At 37.9% G+C, this 11,324-nt stretch overlaps 1 protein-coding gene across 3 annotated transcripts in view; it reads right to left on the reverse strand.

The window, feature by feature from the left end:
- The window catches only part of kcnip4a (potassium voltage-gated channel interacting protein 4a), a 154,754-nt gene that overhangs the window by 108,305 nt on the left and 35,125 nt on the right, over positions 1-11,324 (reverse strand). The window contains exon 1 of one of the 3 annotated variants that reach the window (XM_014004362.1): positions 5,805-6,359. The exons of the other annotated variants lie outside the window; for them this stretch is intronic. Coding sequence (XP_013859816.1) covers positions 5,805-5,889 — 85 coding nt within the window. The 5' untranslated portion in view covers positions 5,890-6,359. Of the gene's footprint in view, positions 1-5,804; positions 6,360-11,324 lie in introns of those variants that run through there. 3 annotated transcript variants of the gene reach the window in all.

An 11,324-nucleotide genomic window follows, 5' to 3' on the forward strand; every position in this document is an offset into this window, starting at 1 on the left:
GTACTTTTACTTTTAATACTTAAGTACAAAAAATAACAGATACTTTGTCTTTTACTCAAGCAATATTTTTAGAGAAGACTTTAACTTTTACCAAAGTATTTTTATGATAAGATACTTGTACTTTTACTCAAGTATCACTTTGAGGTACTTTATACAACACTGGGTGAAACTACGTTAGGTTCATATACGGTGCACATATAGTCAAGTCAGTTTTCCACAACCAGAATAGCACGATCAGATTAAGTGTTTGTGCATTGTTCAGATTATCAATCGGCATAAACCACCCCACTCATTCTGATTACAAATGTATTTCAATCGAGCTGAATCAGATCAAAATATTCAGATTGAGGGGGTTTACATGACGCATTATATTCTGATTGGTCACTTGTTTTGATTTCTTATGTCCATGTAAACAGTGAATCTGATGTATCGGTGGATTAACTTTAACCTTGGTTTTCCTTTCATTCTCTATTTTGTTCTTAAGTTACAGGTAGCTGTTTCTCAACAGGGCATTGAGTGGTCTTTCTGTTTGTCATGGGTGGGAGATGGTTCATGATAATAAATCAAGAAACTACATTTAGTTTGATTTGTTTGGTCAATAATTAAAGGTTTCTATTTTATGACAACTTAAGTCAAAGTAAAAACACTTGCCTCTTTTTCAACCTGTGGAAACATGAAGTCATATAATCCCCATCAACAACTTGATGGCAGTTCGATAAAGCAAAAACTTTCACCATTTTTCCCTCATAGCATCTGTAATCTATTCATACAGACTTGCACGTGAGTTTTTATCAAGCCAACAAGCTGTAGCTGTCTGAATCAACTCATGGAACAAAACAGAAAGAAAAAAAAAACCACACACCAACAGCAGAATTTGGACAAACAAAATCCAATTGAGCTGATTTAGCAATAAACGCAACATCTTGAGTAGAGGTCTAAGGAAAATAAGCTTGTTTAGCATTTCCTGCAAGCCACCGCACCCAGTGCGGAAGCATTTGGAAGCTCATCAACACTGTAACTCTCAAACATTGTTTAATTATAAAGAAACACAACCAGCAAATTAATTCCGGCACACTGAGCTCCAAACAACTGCAGTGACGAGTTGAATAAATTAACGGATCAATGCAATCCGTAAAGACTTGTCAAAGTCCTGGTTGTGAAGTGAGGATAGACTTCACAACTATCATTTTCCAACAGCTGAAGTTAGAAAAAGGACCTGAGATATCTAACAATGTGCCCGGAATCACTTACAAACTCGTACGTCTGCCCTGATGAGGGGAAAGAAATGATGCATTGCAGATGTTGGGATGTCTGACAGCCAGACTCTCTGGGAGGAAATGAACTGATGATGTGGGGAAGCTTCACAAAACAGATCACACTGACCAAAGCCCAAATGGTGGACCTGTGAAAAGACATGCTTAAAGTATTTGATTGCTCAAGTATTGATTATAAAGCAGACAGTGGAAATAAGTCGGCAGCATAAACAGCACCGCTTTAAGAGATCTACATGATCCTGGGTGTATGAGTCGCTGCCCCAGCTTCGACTTTGTGTTGCAGAGGTTGGAGGAGATGACAATTTCTTAGTTTGTGCACCCAATAACTTTTCCTGCCTTTTATACATGAGCAAATATATGCTGACAGTGCTGTTTGGATTCATATCTGAAGAACTTGCTCGTCTGTAATTTGTTTCCCCTCCTTTTTTCCCGCTCTCCCCTCAGTCTACATTCAGAAAATTCACGACCTGCTGTGCTGCAGCGATGGTGTGAATACCAATGACGGCCCGCTGACTTGGTTAACCAGTTCCTTTTTCAAAACGCAAGGTCTGTTTTGATCAACAAATGACTTCAATGGATTTTCTTCACGATTTCATATCAGAGACAGGATAAGTGCTGTGCGTGCTCAGTTACATGAACGTTAATGTTAAACATGGATCTTTAACGCACGTTTTGTTCAAACGCCTGTAAAAACTGAACCTGTTCATGGCAGCACAACAAAATCTAACGTGTGTGTTTGTGTATGTCCTGGTCTTGGGAACTTAAAAGAAAAAAATCAATGAAGTGATTGGGCTGTTCTAGGACAGTGAACAGTGCAATTACAATCTTCTGGCCTGCTAACTGACTCCATCTATTATCGTCGTCCCCTGGTCACCCCAACACTACCATGCCAGTGCTGCTCTGGTCAAACTCCATTTATAACCATCAGCACCTCAGACTGGGGAAAATTAAAAGATATTATGAGGTGTTTGCAGATGTACAAACACAAATCGAAATGGTCTACTAAATGAGAGGTAATGAGTTTTAAAATGAAATACATCATGACTTTTTCATRGAAGTGTCGAAGATTAATGCTGAGCACTGATATGTTTATTTGATGGCTCCATCCACACAAAAGACGTAAATGTTTCTGATGGAAAACAGTTTTGAAAACAGCTGGTTGCTTCAAAGTTCATTTTTTTCTGTGAAAAACTGCAACAATATTTATCTGCTTAAACTAATCAGTTAGTCATTGTTGGATAAACAGTACTGCATTGACCGAGTCATCTTTCATTTCTTTGTATTTTGTTTCCAAGAAGTCAGATTTTAACGTTTTAAAGRGATTATGATTGAAAATGTCTGAAGGCCTTTTCAAAATTTTCTTTTAGACTGACAGATTTTCACATCTTAAGTGACGTGCTTCATCATTTTTTGCTTGTTTGCCAAGATGTTTAACTTTGACCTATGAATTATTTGGGCATAAAAGATGCTCTTAAATTCAAAATAATGAACCAACAACATAACTTAGCCAGGAACCCATTTTAAACTTGATTTTTAAGAAAAAAAATAAGAACTGGACAAAAAGGGTATCAAAAAGCAACTTAAGTCCAACAAAAAACTTTAAGACTTTCTGAAAGTCTGGAGAACTGTTGATAAGACCACAAAAAACAAATGTCTCAGAATCAAGGTTTCTGTTTGTACGCACTTATCTCCTTTGTTAGATATCTCTWTGAAGGTCACTAATGCAACTTATTACCCTGCTCCTTAGTAGAGTAGAAAATTAAAATCAACATTTGAAACAAGTGTTAGAAACTATGTTAAACTGCATTGCATCAAACCAAATCATTGTTTTATGAGAATGTGTTGTCCAATAACACAATGTACCCAATGAAACTGGATACGTATTGGATTGTCTTATGAGGAAACACAAACCCCCAGAAAGAGTTTATTTTTCCAGTTCATATATTGAGCTGAGTTTTTCCCAAAGGAAATGAAGTCCRGTCTCATATTTAACATGATCAATAATTAATAGGTATGGAAACGGACAACCAAGCATGATATTGCACAAAACCTGTACAAAGCAATTTTACATTTTATTAACCACAGCATTGAAGGCATTTCGAAAAATGACTCCTGAACATGCACACGAATCATTTAATCACACAATGGGGATTTCAATCTGAACTAAACGACTTGCTGGTGGCTATAAAAACTATTTACGGGCAAATACAAAAGCTTGCCAATACCCACAAGYCTATATGAGTGACATGAAAGGAAAGATGAAATCATGAACTCCTTTTATAGCACAGTCCACTGATGAGGCTGCTCTTCGTCCTCCCCACTTCTTCACAGCATCTCTAAGGTCAAGGAGACTGAAAGAAATAGGCCATGGTGATGCAAATCAGCTTAAAGGGAGAGTTCAAATCTTTTGAAGCTATTTTATGAGCAGTTCTTACCTGTTGTAGACAGCTTTTTATAATAAGCCAAGTTTAAAAAGAAACTGTTTWATTGGACTAGATTGAAGAGCTTAAAGTCATTCAAACTGAGGTCTTTTAAATAGCTGTCTACAACAGGTAAGATAATTGTTCATAACCTTTCCAATGGACCTGATGTCAAAATGTTTAAGCGAAAAGCTTAAATTTCCTCATTAAATCAATGGGACAAAAAACTCAAATGCCAGAAGTCTATTGTGAAAATGTTAAATCTTATTCTAAACCACATTTTATTCCAACATATTTATAAAACTCTACAAGGCTTCACACTATGCAGCCTGGCAAACAACTTAGCTAATGAAAAGAAAAACAGAAAAACACACATTAGAAGGGAGTATGTTGCTGTTAGTCACACCAGTACACAAAAGTTCACCCCCAGTACTTRTAAGATTAGTCATCATTTGATAAATAATTACCTTGTAAAACACAGACTGCAAAAATACTGTAGGCTGTTTAGTTTTTATACATTTTTMAAAAAATATTGTTACACGGAGGGCAAAATTTTATCAAAACTGCAAAGCTTTATGCTTCATGGAAGAATGTCAGCTTAGCCTGTTAGCTTTTATGTTAGCACCCAAGCTAAAACATACACATCATATAAATATATTGTTATTTCTCAAGATAATAATGTTGGCTCTGGAACTGACGATATATTGCCTATATGTGTATTAGCTCGGGCGCTAACAGGCTAAGCTGAGGTTCTTCCATGCAGCAGCTCTGCTGTCCTCCATCATTTTCAGTTTGAGGTTGAGTTCTTTCTTCCTCCTCTCTGTGAAGCTCTGTCAGCACACTCTGGCTTCATTTAAAAGTGCTGATTGTCAGATATTGTCCAAAATTAACCGGTGAATAGAGCTCGCTAGCTATCTTGCACCAGAACACCTAGCAGATGTCATCATTGGCATGCTTTGTAGCGTTAAATGTGGCCATCCAGTTGACAATATGTATTTTTTGTAATGTATAAAACCTAAGCCTACAGTTTTACGGTCTTTGTTTTATGGTTGAAGTAAATGTTTAAGTAACGACTGATATTACACCTAGTCAGGGTTCCATTTTTTTTAGCTCATGGACACGGAGAAAATCTGATGTATGCTCAGGCAGAAAAGGCTCATTGGACTTTTCATAAATTAAAACTTTAGTATTTGTGATTTTAAATAGTGTGCAAATCTAGGTGTGTGCTTAATTCTAATCTAAATGTCTCTTGTAGTTACTTGTATTTTATGATTAATCTTAATTCAATAATATAATATATAATAACATATATAATATATTAATATAACATAATACAATATAAAGATAAATTACATACCATGAGTTAAGACTATCTGCACCACAGCCCCAGTTGGATCAATGGTCAGAATGATAAAATGAAAATATAGTGTTTCTACATAAAACAGATTACAACCTAGTAGTCTGAACAACTGCTGGTGGGCCAAAACAAATGGCATACGTGAGCCATTTATGGCCCGCGGGCCCCACTTTGGGCAGCTCTGGTCTAGATTATAGATCTGAACAATTCTGTATAATGTGTAAAAACCACTGAACACTCCTGCTTCTAACCTTTAGAATCTCATAGATGCCTTGAAAAGGTAATCCTTCTTAATCTACATTTAATCTCGTTATATCCACTCATTTTTAGCTGGTTTTATTAGAAAGGCTCAAAACCGAGAGGCATCTCTTGCTCTTTGCTGCATGATACCAGCAGGAAAAAATGATGAGGAACAATATTTAACAACTTTTTCTTTAGACCAGCTTCTTTTAAAGCCACTGAATGAATATAAAACTGATACAAACGTCTGGCACCGTAGGCTCTTTAAAGTCAAAATCTGATGTACATAAAGTGCATGGAATAAACTTTTTTCACCACTGTTAACGTTTGTCCTTTACATTTCATTTTATTCTCCCACTGTCTCATAGATGACAGATAAAACACAGATAATATTGTATTACCTGCTCAATCCTAACTAAAAAAAACATCACAGAGAAGAGAACACTGGGTGTAAAAGCCTCAGGAGGTTTAAAAATAAAAAAGAGGAGCGCACACAGACACTGGAAGTCTTACCGGTGTTGAGCGTGCCTGTGATGAGTCTGAACAGGTACTGTGCGAATCTGAAGATCTCACGCTTGCACCTCTTCCTGCAGCTCATCTTTGCTCCTCGGGGAGAGGGATTCCTGAAAGGTGTCAGTGCTCAAAGCAAGAGCTCAAAGTTTTAAAAATGAAAAATTCAGGGGTGGGGTGGAGTGGGGAGACAGTTTGATGGAGCGCCACAGAAAGGGGCAGGTGTTGTCTCGTCTCCTCCACACTTCTGGCTGTGTCAGCGTGGACCTCGTGGAGAGATGCTCGTCAGTGAGTGGACAGACTCTCTTGCTCCATGGGGGAYGTCGCGCGGGCTTTTGTCAGGTCATTAATCTCCGTTTCCCGGCTATTTCCAATAAACTGACTTTCCTTTATTTTTCCACCTGCACTTGYACCTCCTCTTGTCACTTTTCCCTGCAATTCCTCAGTGTAAACACTTTTTTTTCTCTTCCTTCTTCTGAGCTACTAGAAACTACCCTGTTGGATCTCTCCCTCTCCTGTCTCTCACAAACAAACACTCCCACACTGGATCTTGTAGTGCGCCTGCTGCTCACTCTACTCCACACCATCTGTGGATGTTTTACCCTCGCTGACGGTTGCCATGGAGGTGGGGCCTGATTGGCCCGAGCGGAAAAGGAGGAGGAGAAGAGGAGAGACAGAACAAGCCGGAGAAGAGAAATAACGGCGAATTAAGGGGAAGGTGTCCACCTCTGTGACACAACATTATGACCCTATAGTTTCATGTGTGGCTGAGCGTTTTCTCAATGACTGACGGTGATRGACGGGGACTGTGTGCCAAGCACACTGTGTGCACTAAAGTCCAGAGAAATGTGAGATTTCCTTACTTAAAGTATAAAGGTGGGTAATAATAATGATGATGGACAGGCGACGCCTCGTCTGTAAAGACTTTAGGACCAGCAGAGTGCATCATCATCGCCACTAATTAGCCTGCACTGGAGCTCAATTGCTCTCATCTATCAATGCCAGGCGCTCCCATCGGAAAGAGTTACCATTAACTCGAGATCTTAACAGTTTCTGCAGCAGCTTCGCTCGAGAAAAACAGTGATAGTCAGATTATCTTATTACCCTGCGTCCGTCAGGCTAACAGACTCAGGTGAGAAAYGCTTCGAGCTTAAATAAGCTCTGAAACGAGGCAAAAACTCAACAGGTTATCAGTCAGAGAGGTTGTTCTGTTTCAGTGCTCGGAGATGCTGCAGACTGTGAGCCTGGAGTTTCTGTTGGTGTGTTTAAGCTGAGTGCTTTATCCAGATGGAAACCAACAGTGGGGAGTTGATCCAATGGGCAAGAAAAGAAAAAAAAATAAAAAGTGTACTTGAAGATAAAATTTAATTTCAAGGAGTTTAAATAATGTGTGAAACTTCTTAGTGCACATGTGTCAAACACAAGGCCCGTGGGCCACATTTGGCCCGCTGTCATTTTCATGAATGGACACTACCTGATATCTGAGGCAGGAATCATAGCCTTATATGGTGTTTTTGGGGTGGTAATTGTGGTAATCTCTCGCGTGCACGAGCAGCTGGATACAAACAGGTGTAAATTACGCAGTTCATTTACACACTTTTCCTGAAGATAGAAGAGTTTGTTGAATCTGACGTGACATGTTCGTACGAACCCTTTGTACGAACAAAAGTAAGAGAAATTTAGGATAAGAATACGAACATGTTCTTGCATGAGGCCCATTGAGCTGAAATTTAGTGTGGTGGAAGTTTTTATATTAATTCATTGGTTTAGAAACGTTTTCTTTATACACCGATAGTTTCCCTCTACACCAGATAATACATCGGCTTGACAGATATTTCTAAACCAAAATTATATAAACCAAAAATTCGAACGAATTTGAAGGACAGATGCACTTCAGTAAAAGGTATAAGACTATAGAATAATCTGGAAAAAGATTATAAAAGCATTGGATCAATTAATTCCTTTAAATAATTATTAAAGCAAAATTGTTAAAGAAATATGAAATTGTTTAATTTGTATTTGCATGAGTTACTGTTTGAGGAGTTGAATTTTTATTTTTGTTTTATTTGGCTTATTGTTTGAAATTAATATATATTTTTTGTTGTAAATAGGAGCAGATATAAGATATTTTTCTTCTGCTGCCTTTCATTTTATTTGATTTCCATTGTTTTGTTGTATGTAGTGTGTTTTTATTAATGAAACGAATAAATACTAAATACATATTTACTGTTTTTGCTGTAAATGACCCTCTCTTATAGCCACATGCAATCCCCAGCCCACTTGTCATATATTTGGGGCATGGCACCTGGGGTGGCCAATCAGRTCCCAGGGGCGGCCGGCATTTGCCACCCTAATCACCCCTTTGGCTTTGCCCCTGCTCACCAATGCAAAAAATAAAAAAATACAGTGACAAATTGCAGTGACATCATAACTAACTTCTGCATTGGCATTGAAAGCTAGTCTCATTSAAACAAAAGCTGCAGCGTAATGTCAGTATTATAAGTTTATTTAATGTCACTTTATTTTTTTTAATCCCAAATCTCTTTTTCGATGTCAACGCTGTCAGTTTTCCTTCTATAGCCAAACATAATGTTTAGAAAAAGTTCTGTCCAGAGGCTGTATACAAATGAAAAYGCTTAGGGGTTTTAAACTTAAAAACAGCATGTCGTCTTTGTGAAGCAATGCTACTTTAATTTAAGGTTTCTACCGTGAGTTTTAAACTAAATACCACAATTACAACTTTAGGTAAAGATAAGTCTTTAATCCATTCTTCATACTTTTGCATGTTAAGATTTGGTTTCAAGATGGCTTTAAAAGTGGAGCGCCTGCTTTTTAAATTTAATCTCACCTGTGTTTGATATTTTGCAGATCTAAGCCACATCTTAGCCTCAGGTAGAAAACTTAATTTTCAGCATTTGTCATCAACTGTCACACAGTCCCTGGTCTCCATTTCTATCCATGTTTCCTGTAAACAAACATGCCCCCAGAAGTCTCGGTAATTTCCATGGGGACGCGCTGGTGCAGGGTTTTCAGGTCACACAACGAAAACACACAAAATGTGTACATGGCAAAATGAGTTCATTGGGGTTTTTTTTTCTCACCATTTTCAAGCTGAACAGATGGCCAGTGGCAAACATCTACTGACCAAAACACACCATTCAGGTACACTGTGTCTCTGGCAAACACGGTACTTAAACTATAAATATGTTGGTTACTTTTCCAAGCCTAGAACTAACTCATAAATCATTCTCAAGCCTTTTCCATGCCCCCCTTTTTGAGTGTAAAGTGTGGAACAAATCACATCGTTCCAAGTCCATATTAGGTCAGGGAAAACCTCACATGACTCTTCTCTTAATGAGCAGGGTCAGTGGAAGCTGTAAAACATGACAGAAATGAAACAGGATATTTAAAAACATTTAAAATACATTTACAATATAAGTAACAGTAAACTTAAAAAAACAATTGGCTTAAAAAGGCACTAAATCAACAAAAATTTTGATGCTTTCCACTGATTAAAAGTTAGTGTTATCTTATTCCATTTCTGGTTGGCTAAACTCTAATAAAGGCCGAAAGAAACGGGCTGACTCTTCATTTACGCAGCCTTTGGGCCTTTTCCTCAAATATCTAATCATTTTCAGTTTAAGATAATCACATTCATTCCAGAATGGCTACTGAGCTATATCTGACTTGCTGAAGTAACAGTAACATGAACTCAGAAACATCTACTGATCAGCTTTATAAAGAAWTTTTTTTTCTGAAGAAAAAATCTCAAATCAAGGCTGAACAGTATGTTTTTGCAGGCTCCTTGTGGCTCAGCAGTTGTTRTTTTTCTTTACTAAGCAGGTTAAATCAATTTTTAATATATTAATTTAGTTTAAACACAAAATTTAAAGAAAATGTTATTTTTCCCCCAGAAAATATATACATGTATTCAGATTATTATCCGTCTGAGAGTTTCTTTTCCAGTCGCTCCCCTTTTGATCAAGACATTGATGAAACCCGAGGTTGTTTGTGTTTTCCACTCAATGACTGGACCAACATGAAATGGGCTCCACTCAGAGAGAAGTTGACACATTTATTGATCCAGTGTGAAAACACTGACTGGAGGAGCCGGCTGGTGAGAGCCGTCATTACCACAAGAGTTTRGTTTTCCACTACTTCCACTGTGTGACAGCAGCTGGCTTCCCTGAAAACACTGCAGAGAGCTGATTCTAACAGAGCATGTTACGTCATCCTAAAAGGGATAGTTCAGACCTTTAGCRGTGCAGTTCTGTGGAAAGGTTATTAAYACATAATATCTTAATATCTACATCTGAGAGTCTGTGTTGATGTCGTACCAGAAAAAGATGTTCTTAAAGCTAATTTTGACACATCGACTTSAGAAAATACAGGAAAGTTCAGTTGATGTTTAAAATTGATGTAAGTAGTAATATTCTCACTTACGGGGTGGAAATCTTTTACTATTTCACGATTCAATCCTGATTTTTGGGCCACGATTCGATTTAAAATGGATTTTTTTATTCAAAGCGGATCATGTGAGCCCCTGTGTCGGGTTCATCTTCATTTTGCAAAGCTTGCACACAGTGAAGCTCAAGTCAAACTCACTCATTCAGCAAAAAACAAACTGAGCCCAAATCTACGGGACAGGATGAATCCCTTTCCTCCATTTTTTTGTAGTTTCTTTTCTGCGCATGCATGCGTTCCATAACTGGCTGTGTGGTGACATCAGGAGATCCCACATRGTTACAAAATTACGGCTGACAGCCATTGGAGTTGCTTTATTTATTTATTTACTTTTACCAATTATGGGGCATTTTAAATCAATTCTGAATTGTAAATGAGAATCACAATTCTGGTGTGAATCAATTTTTTGGTGCACCCCTATTTATTACCGTATGTGTGACTGACTACAGTAGAACGCTATTTGAGGCTAGCATGGATGCTACAAAAGTAAATCTACCAGCAGGCTACAGTAAAAACATTATAAAAAGTTGTACTGTACCTGTTCAGAGACAAAGTACAGTGATGGGGTCCAGGTGGTCCTGTGTTGGACTTTTCCCTCCAATAAAACTTCTGGAGCAGACATCCATGGCTGCACTTTTTTCCGGGCAAACTCAGCCCTCTGTATCACTTTTTACCTAGCATCTTAGCTTGGTAAAAAAAAAAATACTCATTTCATGTGAGGACAATGACCGTATCCTGGGTCATTGTTACAACCTCCTGGGGAAATTTGATGCCATTTCCCCAAAAAAAAATTTTAAGTTTAAACATAGCTAAACCGTGAGCCACTACCAGAGATGTCCTGATCAGTAATCCAGGTAAAAAATCAAAAAGAAAAAAATTGTATAGGTCTTCTGGACGGGTTCTTCTCTAATGAAATGTTTCGTCTCTCCTCCAAGAGACTTCTTCAGTCTGAGAGTTTCAGGCAAAATTCAGGCTTTTAAACCCTGCCTCCATGTGACTGATACTCACATCACATGGCCCAGGAAGTCCAACATTTCACTGATCACATCAACTCTGTGG

This window comes from Austrofundulus limnaeus, unplaced genomic scaffold, assembly GCF_001266775.1.
Source record: "Austrofundulus limnaeus strain Quisiro unplaced genomic scaffold, Austrofundulus_limnaeus-1.0 Scaffold23, whole genome shotgun sequence".
In the NCBI taxonomy this organism is placed as follows: domain Eukaryota; kingdom Metazoa; phylum Chordata; class Actinopteri; order Cyprinodontiformes; family Rivulidae; genus Austrofundulus; species Austrofundulus limnaeus.